Source organism: Monopterus albus, unplaced genomic scaffold (assembly GCF_001952655.1).
Source record: "Monopterus albus unplaced genomic scaffold, M_albus_1.0 scaffold115.1, whole genome shotgun sequence".
Taxonomy (NCBI): Eukaryota; Metazoa; Chordata; class Actinopteri; order Synbranchiformes; family Synbranchidae; genus Monopterus; species Monopterus albus.
This window is the reverse complement of record NW_018127995.1, coordinates 402,809-422,163: the sequence shown is the minus strand read 5'-3', so window position 1 is coordinate 422,163 and position 19,355 is coordinate 402,809. Positions and strand designations below refer to the sequence as shown.

The 19,355-nt window shown below is 43.3% G+C and overlaps 1 protein-coding gene and 2 long non-coding RNA genes across 4 annotated transcripts; 1 reads left to right on the top strand and 2 right to left on the bottom strand.

The window, feature by feature from the left end:
* The first annotated feature begins 523 nt into the window (after positions 1-523).
* LOC109966609 (uncharacterized) lies at positions 524-6,746 on the top strand. 2 transcript variants are annotated; one of them, XR_002275804.1, is made up of 5 exons: positions 524-667; positions 773-1,025; positions 2,537-2,612; positions 5,686-5,816; positions 6,496-6,746. It is a non-coding gene; the product is annotated as an uncharacterized LOC109966609 (long non-coding RNA). The 2 variants fall into 2 exon arrangements; XR_002275805.1 differs by having other exon boundaries at positions 5,686-5,846.
* On the bottom strand, positions 4,960-6,566 carry LOC109966610 (uncharacterized). Its single transcript, XR_002275806.1, has 2 exons — positions 6,489-6,566; positions 4,960-5,805 (listed from the first exon to the last, which is right to left on the bottom strand). It is a non-coding gene; the product is annotated as an uncharacterized LOC109966610 (long non-coding RNA).
* Positions 6,747-6,967: 221 nt separating the features above from the next.
* Positions 6,968-18,612, bottom strand: egln3 (egl-9 family hypoxia-inducible factor 3). The gene is made up of 3 exons (XM_020611561.1): positions 18,009-18,612; positions 9,387-9,506; positions 6,968-7,893 (listed from the first exon to the last, which is right to left on the bottom strand). Exons 1-3 carry the CDS (start codon positions 18,366-18,368, stop codon positions 7,789-7,791), a joined length of 585 nt encoding a protein of 194 aa, XP_020467217.1. The 5' UTR covers positions 18,369-18,612; the 3' UTR covers positions 6,968-7,788.
* Positions 18,613-19,355: the final 743 nt, after the last annotated feature.

Sequence of the window (19,355 nt, the reverse complement as noted above, 5' to 3'; positions counted from 1 at the left end):
ATGATGGGGTCAAATGTAGTATTCCTATGGACACAAGCTCATACGGGATTTCCAGCTGATACACATGCAAAGAAATCTACATAAAGGTCTGATGCACAACAATATCTGCTACTAAAAGAGAAATTTTAGTAGTAGAAACTGAAGGAGAAGTGGCAGAAACAAAGGGAATGGGAGAAAGGCAAAGGTAGTTTCAACATAATTCCAAGTAAAGCTGGAATATTGAGAAGCAGAGGAAGGAGACCAGGGTTCGGTCATACAGGGCTAAACGGCACTTTATTTAAAATGCAGAGACATGGAAGTGGAAGGTGTGAGCTCTGTGGCTGTGACATTAGACTGAAATATGAGGATGAGGAGGGAATTAATGCTGGAACTTAAGGAAATGAAGTTAATGTTGGATTTGTGTGTTATATTACAGAGAAGTTCTGGAGATACGTGTTGTTTGGTTTAGATACAGGAGGAGAGCAAGTCCAACAAGCAGAGTTTAGTTTTTCCTTTGTTTTATTCCTTTATTTCAGTGAAGAAACTGTGAAATGGCCTGATCTGCACTCCGGTCCAGGTGGTGGCGGTATCGCGCCACCTCGTTGTTTGCCAACAGCCATTGAACCGGAAGCGGAAGAAGAAAAGAAAACGAGCGCATGGGTTTATCCGTGAAGGCAACAGTCTAAAGGTTTGTATCTGTTTCCTTTACGTTTTGTGGGACTAGTTAAGTTTCCCGTTTCATTCATACGTGTTGCCAGTAAGTAACACCTTTCCCACGGACTCTGGTTTCCAGCGTCAGGTTACGTCGTGGTTTCCAGCGTCACCAATCAGCTGCAGCTGTTTCCTAGGACGGAGGCACAGAACCGTGTGTACACATGGAGGAGAAGAACGGAGGTATGACTGCAGGGAAGGCCTTGTCACAGCTGTATCAGGGCACCGTGGGGGCTTCCTTTCCCGTTGGAACCGCACTGAGAGCAGGCGTGTTGTCACCGGAGTGGCGCTACAGCGACACCCAGAGGACGCGCACGTGAACTGCGGCTGAACAGGTGAGTGCGGCTCATTTCGACAGGTTCAAGGATTTTATTGTCACTTCACCAAATGTGCAGGACATAGAGAAAATCGAAACAGCGTGTCTCTCTCACCTAGTATCGGGTGCCATAACATTTAGGAACTAAAATAGAATAAGAAGTGGATTAACATAATTAGAATAAATCTAAACGGTACAGCCAATAAGCTGTGACTCAAAAGCGTGTACAGTCAGTGACAGTAGTGCAAACAATAATAGGAGATTGTCAGGTGGTTCAGTGTCACCAGGGCGTTGGTGATGAGGTTTACATGGACAGTACTGCAAGTGACCAACGCAGCTGATTTACACGTAATATAACAAAATGGGGAACGTACTGAGTTTGTGCAACAGCAGGGGGGTAGTCTTTATATCTTTTTATGTTCTGTGGTGGGTCACAGTCCAGGAGCGGGGCTGGTAGTGAACAGTGCTCAGCATCCTCACAGCCTGGTGGATGAAGCTGTGTGTAGGTCTGGTGGAGTGGGCCTGAAGTGGGACACAGCACCATCTCTGTGTTTACGTGGATCTGGTCATGTGACCTGCTCACTTGGCAGTTTGTTAGGTTGTGGGAATTTACAGATTTGTGAGGATGTGAAAATCATGAGTTGTTTCCCTCCTGGGCAACATGTTCACCTGAACACCTGTCTACACCTGCTGTGTCCGGCAGAGTTGTCTTTCCTGGTTCTGGTTACGGTGGAAAGTAACTCGGCACATTTACTCAAGTACTTTCCTATCAGAGACATTACTGGGACACGGGATGTTGAGCTGGATGAGGACTGGTACTTCAGGTACATTTTGATGCCAATACTTTTGTACTTAAGTAACATTTTGAATGCAGTATTGGTACTTTTACTTGAGTAAAGGACCTTAGTACTTCTTCCACCGCGGTTTCCTCAAAGCGTACAGTTTGAGGAAAAGAACAAATGTGCTTTTTGTGTAGAAATAAGTTACTGAACATGCTGAATTACCCTAAATTCAGATGGTGCACTTGAGTAGTCACGTGGAGACTGACTTCACAAAAGCAAAGCAAACCCGTGGGTGAGCTTATCTTTCCTGTTTGTGTTCTGTATCAGCCCTAAACTTTATTATACCAAAGACCCCAGACATTAGAGATTTGCATCTCTTGTAAGTCTAAAACTTGGAAACACAGTAAACTGATAAGTGCAGCACGCCACAGCCAAACTCTGAGCCAGCGCCTTAGTAAAATACTGTAACATGTCATTTTGGATGTTTTCTGCTGATTTAAACTTTCACTCCACATTGTGCTTTAGTTGGTTACTTTATGATTTAAGGTTTTACATCAAACCATAGGATCAGGTAGTAAAGTGATGAATTACTTTTGACAGTGACATTAATATGTCAGAAGTCACTGTTATCAGATAAACTCATATTCTAACTTTTTTACATTTGTTTGCTAGAAAATCAAGGGAGTGACTCCAGAAATGTGACACACACTCGTACAGAACGAGTTGCTGATGATGAATTTCTTTGCAGGCTGACGTGAGCGACTGCTGCAGCTCAGAGACGCGTTAACGACAGATTCTGTGGCTGAGAGCTGAAACTGCTTCAGGTAAGAAAATGTCCTGAGCCTTTGTGTGACCACACATTTACTTAGCATTGTATTTTCTGCAGCACACTAAGTGGAGGTTTGCACAGAGGTGGAAAGTAGTGAAGTACAGTACTTAAATGCAATTTTGAGGTATCTGTACTGGAATATTTCTGTTTTCTGCTACTTAAAACTTTGACTTTTGAGTCCAGGACTTCTACTTGTAACACAACATGTTTACTCCTGGTACTTTTACTTCAGTAAGGAATCTGAGTACTTTATTCCACCTGTGGGTCTGCAGCTGCATCTCTTAAGCCACAGGCCAGAGCGCACGTTGATCAGACTGACTTTACATCTAAGAGCAGTTTAACGAGCAAAGTAAAACAGGTTTCTTTGTTTGATGTGAAGACGACACATTTATCTTTCTGACAGTGAAGTGGTCACATGATCGGTCACATGCCCCGCCCGTCGGTGGCGGCAGCATGTTAAATGATGTTTTGGTAAATGGAATGGAAACAAGCTAAACCAAACTGCAGCAGGAAAAGACATTTTGTCTTGTTGTGTCCAACCCAGGCCAGGACCCAGGGTTTTCTACCGTCCCTCCCCAACAGAGTTGTGGCGTGTGATTGGTTGATCTACCGAGGCGGGGTTTTCCTTAGGCTTTCAGAGGGTACAGGTGTGTGTTAGGTCAGGGGCTGGCTGCACCGTTTGAAACTATTCAAAGGAAATGTTTAGTTATTTTAGTTAGTTTGACCATTATCTGTGAAACTTAGTCAAAGACGGTTGTTTCTTAGTGAGCCTATAGAATTCTCCCTGTTGTTTTGGCACAGATTCGTTCTGATATGTCGCCCAAAGGTCTTTTTATGGTTCGTTGGGCTTCAGGTGCTCTGCGCCTCAGCTTTTCTGAGTTTGGTCTAGAAAACCTGAGAAAGCAGCAAAAAGACAAAGGGACTTAAGAAAAGTTCTCATTTTTCCAAAATAATTAATTTGCAACCCCCCAAAAAGCATCCAGCGTTCCCATTTCTGTCGGATCTCTGGCACCTTGGTTTGAAATATCACTTACACAAATGATTCATTATCAGAATAACCTGCAGATGAATCTTTTTAATTGATTGATCAACTCTGGGCTGCAGTCGTTGAGCTTTTCCTCTGCAACTCACTTTGAGCGTTTCAAAGTTTACAGAAGTAAAAATTATAGTTCTTCCTCCAAAGTTTGAGCTAGAGTTCAAACGCACCTCCTGTCCAGGAGCATGTCTGTGGTCATGGTGCACAGGGACCGTTCAGAGTAGGACAGCTGCTGTTTCCAAAGAGGTGTTAACACTTTTCTCACCTGCTTCATTAGTTCAGTTGTTGTTTCCACTTTGGCCAGTTTCCTCCTCACCTGTGCAGCTGGAGGCTGCTTCTTGTAATATTCACCCATCTCAAACGTCTTTTTGGAGAACAGCACTGTGAAGTTCTTTTTCCCCAAAAAGCTACGTCTGACATTTGGAACGTCCCCCTGGCCTTACCTGTACGTGAAACGCACTGTCCTGCTTCCTGTAGCCGCTTCATAGCTTGTCATGCTGTGCTGCCACCTACTGGTATGATTTGTAACTACATCAGGTTTGAATTAAATCTGAACTTTGTTATAAGCAGGAAGACATTTTTGATAAATGTATCTGAACTTTGTTATAAGCAGGAAGACGTTTTTGATAAATGTGTCGTCTTCACTTTCCTGTGTAGCGTCAGACAATTCAGGACCTCGTTTGTTGCAGTTTGGACTAAGCTCACACTTTCTTTGCCCGTTGACTGTGGGAACAGTAGTTTGACAAAATGGCTGTCAACCTGTTCTTTTCAGCCTCTTGGTACTGGCCCGCTGATTTGGTCAGGTTTCTGGGGAATTACTAATCAGTAAAATCTTTAACTTGGTAATGCAGAGCAGAGTCAGGAGGCGTGAAATGTGGCTTCAGGTGCAGGAGGTTGTTCTGAAGGTTTTTAATCTTGTGCACACAAACATCTCTGTTCTGTGGAACAGATGATTTAAGTTTCTTGTGCACAGACATTATGAAAATATCTTTGCTGTTCTGAACAGGTCCATGTTCTCGCTGTGACTAGTATCGGTAGTAGTAGTAGTACTCAGATCCTTTACTTCAGTAAAAGTACAACTACCAGCCTGTAACAAGTGTTTATCATCAGGAAACATCTGGATAATATGAGACACAGTTCACTGTTGATTTGTAACCATTTACAAAAAGCTGAAGCTAAAGATTGTGGATTAATCTGCAGATCATTTAACTGGTCACACGTGTTTTTAGTGTGTATTAGGACTTAGTCAGAAAATAGTGAGAAATGTCCATTACAATGAGCCAGTGACACCTTTTTTGTCCATGTCTGAAATTTATTAACAGTATATTCAGAACTATCAAAGTAATTACAAGAAAAAGCCACAAACCATCACATTCCAGGAGGTGCAGTATCAACACGCGGTAGTTGTGAAGTTTTGTGTAGGCTCATCCATTCGGCTCCAGCTGTTTAGCTGAATCTCTATCAAGCTTCATAGGTATTAGACTTGTTCTGCCTGAAATAATCCTGATTTGTAAAGTAACAGTAAAAAGTACAAGTCAAACTGTACTTAACTATTGCAGTTGGATTGTGAACGCCATCCACCTGATGTCGTCTCAAATAACTGCAAATTTACACCCGTTCACTGTTCTTGATGCTGTTAAAGCCTTCGGCTTCCACATCAGCTGGTGGCTCTTTAGGCGTCAGTCACTGGCAAACGGCTCCAGTTAAACACACAACTCATCTTGTTGTACAGGTTACAGAGTGACTGACACACGGGGCTGGAGGCATCTTGTCTGTTTCTCCTCCTCTACAGCGGAGCACAGAGGTGCAGTCGTCAGCAGGGCTCTCAGTAGGAATCAGCACAGAGAGAATCACACAATCATGGAAAAGAGGAAAATTCCCCAGTCACTGCAGGTCACCTGAACGCATCAGTCAGGGTTCAGGAGCTGCAGTGATGAGGGAATGACAGTTCATTATCTGAAGAGCAAACCCCTCCCCAAACTGGTCCAGAGTGAAAGTTCTGGAGTTCAAAAGTTTCTCTTTTCTTCTTAAGCTTTTCCAGAAACTTGGAGAACCAGAAGGAATCCTGCCATCCTCGCTGCAGCTCAGGGTGACAAACACCAGGTGGCGACATCTCCTCAGCTGGAGCTGCTGCCCTGCTGCTGGGTGGACTCTGGAACACAGGTACCACATGGGGAGACAGATGTCTTCAAGGTCAGCTTTGGGTTTTGAACGTGGCTATGGTAACGCTGTAAGCTAGCACTAGTTTAGCTGTCACTGCCTATAATAAACATAGCATTGAATTGTATACAGGTGTATGTATCAATGTGCAGCCTAGTCTCTGACCCCAAGAACATGCACTTAGGTGGCATTAGAAAATACAGGACTACTCATCTGATCTTGCAGTATTGTTCAAAATAATAGCAGTACAATGTGACTACCCAGAATAATCCAGGTTTTTAGTATATTTTTTATTGCTAGATGCCAAACAAGTTACCAGTAGGTGCAGTAGATTCTCAGAAAGCAAACAAGACCCAGCATTCATGCTGCTATTTTTTTTAACACACCCCTTTCAACTAATTGCCCAATTGCACAGCCTTAAGAGCGTGCATATCATGAATGCTGGGTCTTGTTTGCTTTCTGAGAATCTACTGCACCTACTGGTAACTTGTTTGCCATGTAGCAATAAAAAATATACTAAAAACCTGGATTATTCTGGTTAGTCACATTGTACTGCTATTATTTTGAACAATACTGTAGATCTGTCAGCAACGTACAAAGAACACCCCCCAGTTGCTGGGCGTAATTCTTCTGTTTGTTATTATTCGGTCCAATCAGTAATCTGTGTGTTTGTACCTGTCAGGTCCCTGACGCGTCTCTTGGCCTCAGCTCTCTCCTCAGAGTCAAAATACCAGACTGTGATGGCGTACCTGCAACACAACCAGCAACGCTCAGTTACTACAGTTTACTAGCAGAGCTTCAGTTCCACCTTTATTCTAAGGACTGTTGTCTGATAACTGTCAGTGAACTTGAACTGTAGAGCACTGAAGGTTTCTGACAGGACTGGTGTAATAATAATAATAATACTGTGGAAATAAAGTTCAGTCACCTGTGCTTTGATTGATTACACCTGCCAATTCTCTGCACTAACAGATTCAGGGGTTTTCAACTAAGTGTGGTCCAGGGGCCACCGTTCTAAGAAATAAGCTGGGGACAGACTGAACAGGCCCCATTTTAATCCTGTCACCTTGGCTTTTCTCAGTTGTAAATTAGGTTACTGACAAAGAGTAATACGTAATAATTCTTACAGTGAAACCGTGGATTTTAATCACCTGCAGTGCTTTCACTGACCACCGGGCCACGGACCACTGGTTGAAAACCCCTGCTCTACATCAATATCAGGTCAGGAAGAGAAATACAGAAAAGGCAGTACACTGGCCTGAAGAGGAGACAGTTTTATCTTGAAATGATGTGAAAACTTTAATTAGCTGTCACTGAGAATAAAGAGCCACTGTGTCTGTGCAGGTGAACACCTGTTTAATCAGGGTGTGGACTCCTGTAATTTAATTACTAATGGGATTTAATCTGAGCACTAACTGCACATGCAGCTGGACTTTCCAGTTTTCTCTCAACACATTTCAATAAAGTAAGAGTACATAGTGATCTGGAGTTACTCTGCGGAGCACACGACGTGACAAACTCAGTTATCGTTACCATCGACCAACTGAAATATGGTTTTTAAGCTTAGGTTTTGTTATAAAGTCTTATTTTCAAATAATCCGTGCAGTCTCATCTGCAGGCCAGTACACAGTGTACACTCAGTGGTCAGTTTATTAGGAACAGCTGTGTCAGACTAAGTAAAGGTGAATGTTCAGGTGCTGGTTCACCTGTGTGACCACTGTGGAGGCTGCAGTTATTTTATTATCTTGTCCACTCCATTTGCATCAGCGGGGCTAAACACCGGAAACAGCTTAGTGGTTACAAGCTGCAGCCTCCACTGTGCTCACACAGGAGAACCAGCACCTGAACATCACTACTCTCACCGAGGAGGATTTACTGCAGGACTGTTGGGATCAGTCTGAGACGGGGGGTTCCTAATAAACGGACCACGGTGTACACTAGGCAGCGTGAGCAGAAAGGGAGGTGAGGTCCATCTTTAAACAGTCTTGTCATAAAGTGACAAGTGAAACAGGAACAGAGGCTTGATGTCGGCCACGTAGGATTTCCCTTCTGGAAAGATCCTGAGGATGCCGCCGTGTTCCTGACACACAAAGACACACACATCAGCTGTTTGTCTTTACAAAACCAACTCTTCTTGTTATCAAGTCTCTGCATACAGAGAACCCTCAGACTGATTATTAGATATTAAAAGACATTAGAAATCCACTGATACAGCAGAATATCACACGGTCCTGAAACAAAACTAACAAGGTTCTACCAAACAGTACAAGACACAGAGGAGCACTGACGCTAATCTGGAGACACTTTACTGAATCAATGTGTGGGGAACGTAATGGGGGGGGCTTTAATAAGGCTTCAGCCTGCTCCTGTTCTGTCTCATTTACCAGATTCTACTGAGTTGACTGTGGTTTGTTCGTGGGTGAACTGATGGATGAATGTACAGTACTTTTAAGGGACTCGCATTAAAGAAAGAACTTTAATCTGCTGAAAATCGGATCATTATTTTACTCTCATTTGCTCAACATCATGACAAATGATCTCAGTACCTATGTGTTGAATTCTCAGGTTCCATGACAACAGAATGTGTCTGGATCAGTCCTGGTCTCTATTATCAAGTCAACTCTTTTCATATCAACATAATCTAAATGTGATTTAACAACAGATCTAACTATGGATACAAATATTGATTCTTCAATTCAATTATTGATTCTTGAACCAATTCAGTTCCAAAACGACGTCCTGTGGAAACGCAGCTGTTACAACATGCACAAACGTGCTATTTTAAGTTATAAAGTAACATAGGTAACAGCCGGCTGTGTTAGCTGTGCCACATCACAACAGGCCACAAACACACCAAACTACATCCTGTCATGGCTCATAGCGGGCCTGGAGAGCGACAGACTGAAAAAGCCTCTGACGCTGACCTGAGCTCCGTTTGCTGTGTTGAAGTGGACAGTGTCTGAATTCTACTTTATTCAGCCTGCTCATGTCAGGAGCTAAAGCTAGCTAGCAGCTGTCTGCAGGTAGGAGGCTGATGTCAACACAGACAGAGCAGATGGATCATGTGGTCAAGCAGATCATTAATGTCTGGACATCAGGACCGAAGCACCTGCTGCTGTGTGTAGCCGTATGGGAAAGCACTTATTTTAACATTATGCAGAAAGATGACTCCGTGTTAGTGGTGCAGGGTTTTGCACATAGAGCTAAAACATCTTGAAGTGTCGTTTTAGTTTCACATTTCCCAACAAAAATTAAATCCTGTCCACAACATTAGAAGGAAATGTGTTAACAGTTTAGTCTATAAAGTGAACTTTACATATTTTTATACTCCAGGAAACAACAGTGTTGCTCACTTGGTGAATGTAAGAAAACAAATTAGGTTCCCAAGTCTCTGAGAAGCTCTTTGTGACACTGGTAAATTAATCATCACTAATCAAAATGAATGGAATTGAAATTCAGCTGAACTGAAACTTCAGTATCACTATCCAGCCCTGATCTCTTCCAAGGAAGCAACTGGCTGTACAAAGGTCAGGGGTCACACAGTGACCATGGAACCCGAGTCACTGAGCTCACCTTGGCGTTCCAGTTCTTGTTGAGGTAGTAGATGCAGGTGATGCAGCGTCCGTCACAGTTGGGGTTGTCCACATGCTTGACGTAACCCGCGCCATTTCCTGGGTAACACGCCACCATGGCCTGAACACACACACACACAGACAAGGTTAGACCTCAGGATCCAACAAAAACATGCTGCTGTAAGAGGAAAAGTTAGAATGACTAAAATATTTGCTTGTATCTTCTGAGAAAACTGTTGCGGCTTCTTTCATTAACTGTAGAAAAACATTTTCACATTTCTCCAAATTCACTGTACTGCAGATCAGTATCACAACCCAGGCATCATACTGGTATCAATATCCAGCCCTAATGTGTTTCACTATGGTTTCAAAGGTTCTTCAGTGATGAAGTGGAAGCCACAACTAAGGTACATCCTGAAATATCCTCCAGAACAACAGCTCTTGTGTTGAAGGTCACTTATGTTGGCATGCGATTACAGAAACATCCTGTGTGGTTAGTTGCTAATAGTTCTTCTGAACTGGGGTGTGTGCTGTAGTTGTGTGTCAACAGCTTCAGCTGCACGTACACAAGTAGCACACATGTTCATGTTTGCGTGTGCACGTGCAGCGGGTCAGCGTGGGTTGTGGGTTGTAGCAGTCACCAGAGCAAGAGAACAACAACCTAAGGACTAGCAACCTGTGTTAAGCCTCAACCAGCCACTGTGAAGTCAGTCGAAGTTTAGCCCCGCCCAGAGCCGGTAAGATAGATGAGCTGCAACACGTGGGTCAAACATGGCAGCATGTCACGTGACTCATGTCGCGTCAAATTCTAGTTCCAAACTGTTAATTAAGCTCCACCGGTTTGTGTAGGGAACAGCAGGATTTATTAGATTCCTGCTCTTAATGACTTAAACAGCCTTAAACTAATTCAGTGTGCTGCTGTTGTAGCTAACTCAGCTAGTTAGCTCGGTAGCTAACTATTAAAGTGACCCAGGATGTGAGGGAGACGGTCAAAAAGGTTGGAAAACGTGTTCAACTTCTGACTTTGGAAGATAGCGGCCAAGTCAGCGTCACTTTGTGGTACTGCCCCTAATGGCTGGAACTACTTGATGTTCCCATAATGCACCACTGCTGTAGAAAACTGCCCTTATAATCTCAACTGTAATCAACTCTTGTCATCCTTATGGAGACTGATGGCCCTGTCCTGTGACCTCACCCAGCCACTGTGAAGTCAGTCGAAGTTTAGCCCCGCCCAGAGCCGGTAAGATAGATGAGCTGCAACACGTGGGTCAAACATGGCAGCATGTCACGTGACTCATGTCGCGTCAAATTCTAGTTCCAAACTGTTAATTAAGCTCCACCGGTTTGTGTAGGGAACAGCAGGATTTATTAGATTCCTGCTCTTAATGACTTAAACAGCCTTAAACTAATTCAGTGTGCTGCTGTTGTAGCTAACTCAGCTAGTTAGCTCGGTAGCTAACTATTAAAGTGACCCAGGATGTGAGGGAGACGGTCAAAAAGGTTGGAAAACGTGTTCAACTTCTGACTTTGGAAGATAGCGGCCAAGTCAGCGTCACTTTGTGGTACTGCCCCTAATGGCTGGAACTACTTGATGTTCCCATAATGCACCACTGCTGTAGAAAACTGCCCTTATAATCTCAACTGTAATCAACTCTTGTCATCCTTATGGAGACTGATGGCCCTGTCCTGTGTGTGTGTGTGTGTGTGTGTGTGAGACCAGAGCCTGTTACTGTCCCATTAGAGCTGACCAGTGTGACCAGTACCACACCACTACCGGGAGCCGCTCAACCAGGTAACTGATACACATTGGTATAAACTACTCATAGTCTAGAATGTAGTGTTGGTACTGATTTTGTATTTATTTATTTTTTGGCAAAGATCCTGAACATTAACAAACGCTGGGAAGTTCGGTGTTTTTCTATTGTCCATATGTCGCCACCTGTTCCCACCTGCTCGCCGTCTGGTTTCGTCTCCTTCACTGTGACATTTTGGCATCAGATGACACGAGGTCCAAGGCCAAATACACAGTTTTTAAAGCCGTCAAAACTTAACAAACTGTGTTTTTGCACAATCTGACAGTGACTTCTTCAACAGCTGTCAGACGTGACTCCTGGGTCCATGGCCCGACCTCCCCCACGTCCTCCTAACCGCCTTTCATTTCATGTTAACAGTATTTTAACCAAATGTTTCTCTTCTCCTCAAGCTTGGAGACACAGTGGGATGTTTTTACCTCAGCCCACCTCTGACTGTGTGTGTTTTGTGTTGCAGCAAAGAAACCGGTGAAGAAGCCCTCGGTGAAGAAAGCCCTGAGCGGTGGAAATAAAGGTACGCTGTGTGTTTGTCTGAGACTTTCCTGTTTTCCTTTTGTTGACATAGAGTCAGAACAGACTGACTGAGACTCCAGAACGTGGACTGTGTCTGAGAAGGTTTGTCCAGCCCTGGACAAGTGACTCATTCTATTGGTTTCTGAAGTAAACCCAGCTCCTGCTGCAGACCCACATTAAAGTGAGCCTTTCTTCAAAAATCAATACGCTGTTCATGAACTTAGAGAAAAGTACAGGTTACCAAGTGCAGACCTAGTAGGACGCACATGCCACACATGTACGGTTTAAGCTGATGAACTAAAAGGTAAGAGTAGCCAAACCTCTGTGCCCAGATTGATGTCCTGACTAATTTTAAAGTCATGTGAATCAGTAGTAAGGCTGAGGCAGGACGTCCACCTCTGCTTGACAAGCTGCTCCAGTGAAAAATAGGTTTACTTGTGTTTGTGTGTGCAGACTGTCAGATGGACATCGCCGTGGTGATCGACAGCAGCAACAACATCGGGCAGCGGAGGTTCAACCTGCAGAAGAACTTTGTCACCAAGCTGGCTGCCGTGTTGAGAGTCGGGGCTTTTGAACTGCTCTTAGTCTGACCCGTCACCCAGGACCTGTTTGCCTTGGGAGACCCTACCAGGGACATATAGCCCCCGACAACACAGCTCCTAGGATCACTCGGGTACTCAAACCCCTCCACCACAATAAGGTGGCGGTTCAAGGAGGGGATCTGAATTTTGAATCATGAATTATATTTTGGATTTTGTTAAAAGGTTTAATAAACATCTCAGTTCCAAAAAATTAGAATGTTCTGGCTATTTGATATGTTGGGCTTTACAGGGTTAATGACAAACAGCCTTAAACTAATTCAGTGTGCTGTTGTTGTAGCTAGCTCAGCTAGTTAGCTCGGTACCTAACTATTAAAGTGACCCAGGATGTGAGGGAGACTGTCAAAAAGGTTGTTTTAAAACACACAGCTAACGTAAAACATCGAAGGTATAATTATCGATCTCGTCTTCTTACTTTGTAAGATGTTGGTGTCACTAACTACTCGACGCTCCCATAATGCACCACTACTAAAAAAGGAAGAAAAAAAAAAAACACCCTTATAGTCCCTCCTTCTGGCCCCACCCCACCACCTGCTCTGATTCAGAATGATTGACAGGTGCCCTAAACCTGAGTTTTTAAATGTTGCTCTTACAGGTTTACTTCAGTAAAGGCTGCAGGAAAATCTGCTTCTATTTTCACTGAAATTTACTAAAATAGAAGAAATCACTGATTTGATTACAAGTTCACCTAAGTTTACTTTTAACAAAGTAAACAAACACTGTCATATTGTTACTTTTACTATGTAAATACTTCTTTCACCACTCAGGACAGAAATATACAGTGCTACTTCCTGCAGTGCAGTACTGTCCAAATAGGCCAAATACTTCAGAGGTTGTAGTACCACAGTCTGTTCCAACACTGCCCTTACACAGAGAGGGTTTCTAACTAACGGACCCTGGGCTGCGATGCCCAGAGGAAGTATTCACGTCAACATTTGGCCGGTGTGGTATATCTGTCTGCAAAATAAAAAGTGTCTGACATTTCTGATTACAACTGATCCTTGGAAAAATCATGTTGTGGAAATGAAAAAATAATGTGCACATGAAATAAAGATTATCAGCATTAAAAATAAAAAAAAAGTCAAAGCCTAAAAACGTGAGGACTTGTTTTTCCTAAACGTTTATCCCATTAAATAACTGTACAAGTACTTAGACTGGGGAAAAGTAGCTTCTGACAACCTGAAAGAAACTTTACAAACCTTAGAATTAATGATAAGGTAATTTGGAGGATTCCTTCTCGTCTTTGTTAAAAGGGAACGTTTTGCAAACAGATGGAGGAGGTTTCCCTGCGCTCCCCTCCCCACAGCACAGCGACCTTTTGCCCTGAACAGGAAGAATCTGATAAGCTGAGAGCAGCAGACAGTTATCTGAGATGAGCAAAGTCAACAAAGGCTCCAACTGTGGATTTCCTTCCAGGAAAAAAGGAGCAGCCGCCACAAAATGCTGGTCCTAGGTCAGAGCCAGCCCCCAGGCATGGATGGTTACAACTGGTCATTTCGCTGCTACGGCTTCTCATCATCCAGCTCTTTCATACACGAAGCATTTCTTTAAACATCTGTTAAACTTGGTACAAGAGTTTCAACAGGTCTGCACTGAGACTTGTCTCATAAAGGTAAGACTGAAAACTTTAAACATAAAATTACACCTGATCTATGAAAAGATGATTACATGTCCGAGGGTTTGTCATTTTTTGATTACTGGAAAGATGAATATCCACAGTGCCTTACACACAAACACGTGAACATGGCTGGAAAACAGTCAGCAAAACATTTGCACTTTTCTTTGAGAAACTGACAATACTTTTTTTTTTTTTGCCAGTGCAAAGCAGGATATGAACATCAACAGGATTTTCCCTACTAAAATAAAGGTTTAATGACATTTTTACTTATTTTGAAAATTACAGCTAAATTTAAAGATCATGCTATGGCTTAAAGTCTACATTTCTTAACATACACAATTTTTGAACAGTAAAAAAATTAATCTGCCATAAATGACACTGACATTCAGCTTCTTCTCATCAACAGAAACTACATTTATATTGCTAATAAAAACCAAGCAGTAGTCTGAGACGTGACAGCTATTTAAGGGATGTTTTCAATGCTTTTTGTTTTAACTGTTGGTCAAGGGTCAGTGTTTAACTTTACATCTTAATAAAAAGTTAATAGCACCTAACAGCAAACATGGAGCAGCAGAGCGTCCACTGGGAAAAAAATCTTTGCACTTCGCTAAGAATAAACAATGCCATGTTTTATTTTTTAACCCATCCCTCATAAAAAGGACTGGGAAAAAATCCTCAATACTTTTATAAAGCATCTGACTCCTCTGATATAGGTTTTCATGTTCTACCATACAATTTTTCCATTTGATAGAACAAAAACTGTGGAAACACTGTTCATGTTCCCACTGAGCGCTAATGAAACAGGGTCAGGAAAGGAGAACCCTCATTAAAAAGACGATGTTAACAGCAACTATCCAAAACAATTGTGAACCACGCTGACATACACCAAACAGCCCCGTGACCACAACACTTATACACAGATCGCATGCAAGCACCTCGACTAACACACATGTGAACCTGATTGTGTGTTCATGGAAGCTCATTAAAAAATAAAAGGATCACAGCACGTTAACAAGGTCACCTGGGAAACAAAGCTCTGCACCCTCTTCACTTCCTTTTGGTAACAATCAACGCACACACCTCTTTTTACAGGAAGGTCACAACACATTGACCCTCATCAGGCCCCTGAATGCAACACCAACAACAACACACCTTTAGTAACCTCAGTGATGTCAGCGCGTACCACCTGACATTATTCGCCACTGACAGCAAACACCCAGAAGAGCGAATGACCTGCTCCAAAACCACAGGAAGGCCGTGCTGAGTAGAAGCAGGGAAAAATCACACGAGTCTGTTTATACACCACTGCTGAGGCACATACGCACGTACACACACACACACACACACACACACCATCATCATACAACTGAGCTGCGGAGGAGTAAAAGTATGTGGAGAAACACAGGAGGGCTAGGCGGACAGGAAATGATAGAAGGTTTCAAAACAAACCACCTCAGGGAGCTGTTTTGAATTCATCTTATCTGTAGCAGAGAGGAGGAAGGAGGGAGCAAAGGATTGTGGGAGTGAGGTGAAGCCTGTGCAGCTGTTTGGCAGATTTCCAACCTGTTGACAGTTTAATGACTGAGCTACGTGTGGAGCATGTGGCTGGTCTGCAGCGGCCACAGTCTTACTGGATGTTCAGACAAACACAGATAAAGAGCCGAGTGAAAACTTCCCATGGCGACATGTTCTGTCACACCAAGCGTCCTAAACCTAGCAGCAAACCCTCTCAGATGGAAAGCTACAACTAGAGAAGTTTGGGGAAAATGATTAAAACTTTACTTGTTTTGTAATTTTAGTTGTTTTTTTTATTTTTGGAGGATTGTTTTTTTTTTTTTAAGTTGCTTTGAATGTTCATTAATCCATTTTTAAATAATGGCCTTACTGAGGGAAAACCGGTTGCGTCGCCTGTCCAAGCAGTCACAGAACATAACTAATTTTCCTTTATTTATCAAGTTACGCATTTTCTGTGGCAATCACGTTCCAAGCGGTCACGTACGGCCAGGAGAAATGTTTACAGTAACCAGGAGCCATCATAACAATCTGTATTAGGAAAGGCCTTTAAAGACCTTTAAAGACCTTGATCCTACACGTTCCTGGCTGCTTATTAAAGAACAGTGATCAAGGTTATGTGTCTACACAGTGGAACATTTTACAGTCTAAATATAAACCTGACGGTGCTCTGGCTGGATCCATAATCTCATTTACTCATTGTTTGATTAGACAGTTCCTGGTTTAAAGGTCCTTTCGCTGTATGGTGGCTTCTCTTTAGTTGGGCAGCTGAGAACTGTGTGGGACATTCACATTTCTACAAACCACTGTTTTAAAGCTTGATACAAGTCACCAGAGTGACAGAAGCAATGCCTCAGTGTTGTTACTGAAGCCAGAAAGGTTTGTGAGGAGGCTCTGTGAGGAGGGAGAACAAGCAAGAAACTCAAATCTGCAACATTAAGAAAATCACTCAAATTAGGGAACCAAGGTTTTCATCTGAAGGCGACGCGGAAAACTTGCTCAAATGTTTCTACTGTTCTCCCTAAACTGTAGAACAGAGGGTTCAACCTGCTCATCTTTGTAACGTTTATTTTCCTGTATCACAAACACCTGTGTGTGTGTGTGTGTGTCACACAAACTGTAGTATGCTGCTACACGTGAGGATGGGGCGGACGTGCTGGGAATGTTTGTGTGTGTGTCTGAGGGGAGTGAGGATTATGTAAATCAGTGGGGGTGTGTCTGTCAGCGTGTGAGCGAGTGAGCATCAGCGAGTGAGTGAATAACTGAATAAGTGGGTGAGTGTGTACGTGAGAATGTCCACTTCCAGTTCCACATGCCTTCAGCAGCTCCCACACTGGGACAGGAGGATGCACAGAAACACCAGATGCCAAGATAAATATATACGACTGATTCATGGACTTCATTCATCTACAACCTGATTATAAATTAGATGAGGAGCAACAACAAAACGGTTCCTGGGATGAAATCACGCAGGAGATGTGGACATAAGGAAGGGAATATGTTCATGACCAATCAAAACCGACCAACTAAAACTAATACTTCCTTCTATCAAGTTAATTATGTTCACTACTGATCACCTGCTCTGTTCAGAAAAGTCTCTGAATACAGTGGGAACAAAGCTGTGCCAGCTTCAGATGTTTTACCACTGTGTGTGGCCAAGGAGAGCAGCAAATATTTGGCATTTTGCTCAAAGAAATGACTGTTCAGCTGTGAAATGAACAGCCAGGGAACACATGCAGTGATCTCAGCTGGTGTGAAGTGTCTGTTCCACAGTGTTCAGCCCTAACACCAGCGGGATCTAATGAACGCCGCTGTGCTGATGAACTCCTGCCTCTGAAATAAAACCTATGCAGCTGATTCAGTTGCACTGGTAACACTAACACCACAAGGACCGCAGACACATCTGAATAGTGTGCAACTTACAATAATGTAGCTACAAGCATGAACTTCTCCTGTGAAGACATTTTATATCATTACATTAATACACTTAGACCTGCTTACAGCTGCATTACACTGTTATGAACCACTAATGAAGTGTTCATATACAGCTCATAATTGCCAATTCCACTATCCAGACACAAAGGCTTTCAGCCCTACTGTCTACACATGCAACACAATTGTATTTAATACATCATCTTACTTTGTATAACTTATGTGACGTGTTGCTACGGGCCACAAAGCTGAATGTGAAGCTCTCCGCTTACATTTTTTTAGTAACTTTGCCCTTACGCCTTCTTCCTGACTGCTTACGGTTTTTTCACCGTCTATACCTAAAAATGTACATTAGATCAAGAAGCGCAGGTTATGTTTATTTGGATCTTGCAGTTTAAATACAGCCAAATATAATGAGATTAGAAGCCATTGATTAAAACTTCCTTTATACCCCGTTAACATTTTAAATGTTAATTAGTGGTGTTTAGAATCTGTTCACTTTGTTTCTCCAGGCTGCTCGTTGTGTCCTGTTACAGTACTTAATATGGTCATAGTATAGTAAACTATATGATACTGTTGGCCTTGGAGATGTTGCCTTGAATGTGACCCACATCGCGCCACGGGCCATGCCCTCTTACCTTGGACCTCGCCCGGATCGCCCTGTTCCCGAGGTGCCTGGCGCACACGGACACCAGCTTATCGACCAGGTTGAGCAGGAAGCTGATCGCCTCGCAGCCGCGCTCCGACCCGCTCACCCAGGCGATCTTGTCCCCGCGGATGCTCCTCCGGTGGATGCCCGGGACGGAGCCGGCCAGCCGGCCGTCCTGCAGCGCTCCGGAGCGTTGCATCTCCTTCACCTGCTCCAGCACGGTGCCCCCGGCCAGGTCTCCGAGGAGACCGTCCACATAGCAGAAGCCGTGAGCCAGCAAGCCCGGGACGACCCGTTCCAAAGCCAAACGCTCCAAGTCCGAGTAGGATACGTGCTCGATCAGAGGCATCTTGACGTCTGTGGCAGTTCTGGGATGATTTGAGTCTGATCCCGAGTGTCACCGGCTGAAAGTTGTTCGAGTCCCACAGCACCGATGATCTGAGAGTAACTCCTGTTCGCTGTCACTTCACCGGGATTCGTGCGCAAAGTCCGGCGGAATGTTTGACAGATGAGATCCGACAGTGAACATCACTCTGACCGTGTGTGTCAGAGCTCATGTTAACACGGAGCTTTTACTGAGGATGCAGCGAGGTCAAGACAAGCACGTACGCAATGAACCACTTCCGGTTAATTTCAAAATAAGTTCCTTACTCAGAAAACTGTTGTCAACGTGTCTGTAGCTACAGTGGTTCCTAGGACAGCGTTATTTATCGGTACGATTGTATTTTATCTTTAGAGCGGCTCCAACAGTCAGCAAGAGAAAGCAGCCTGCAGCTCACTGTGCTGTCACATAACGTACACACACACACACACACACACACACACACACACAGCTGGTTTTTACTCTGCATAATCACACTTAGTGCTAAAGCTAATTGGTTAATTAACTAATTGTTATGACGATTTTGTTCTGATAATAATAAATCCTTTGTCGTTTAACTCAAAAAATACCAATTATTTTGTGGCTCCAGCTTCTCTGACGACAGCAATCAAAATCCATGTGCAAATGTTCTGGTCATATTTGTATTAGATTGATGTAAATAAAATATACTTGGGATTTGGGCTTTTGGTAGGAAGACATTGAGATGAAAATAATAGGAATGTTATTTCAAAACAAAAACAAAGGATCAGAAAAGCACCTGGCCCAGATGGTGTGACCCCCTCCTGTATTCAACTCTATGTGCCTGAAGTCAAGATGTAACGGCATCTAGTTCCCTAAACTGGTGATAATAAGTTCGACCTGACCCAGGACCTGCTGATCCAGTTCTACAGAGGAATCATCCAGTCTGTTCTCTGCACCTCCATCACTGTCTGGTTTGGCTCAGCAACCAAAGAG

Coding starts and splice junctions, on each gene's coding strand:
- egln3 (XM_020611561.1), bottom strand. CDS start 18,368: ATGCCTCTGATCGAGCACGTATCCTACTCGGACTTGGAGCGTTTGGCT. Junction 9,507..18,008: donor CGATCCGGGCGAGGTCCAAG/GTAAGAGGGCAT, acceptor GTGTGTGTTCAG/GCCATGGTGGCGTGTTACCC. Junction 7,894..9,386: donor ACAAGAACTGGAACGCCAAG/GTGAGCTCAGTG, acceptor TTTGTGTGTCAG/GAACACGGCGGCATCCTCAG.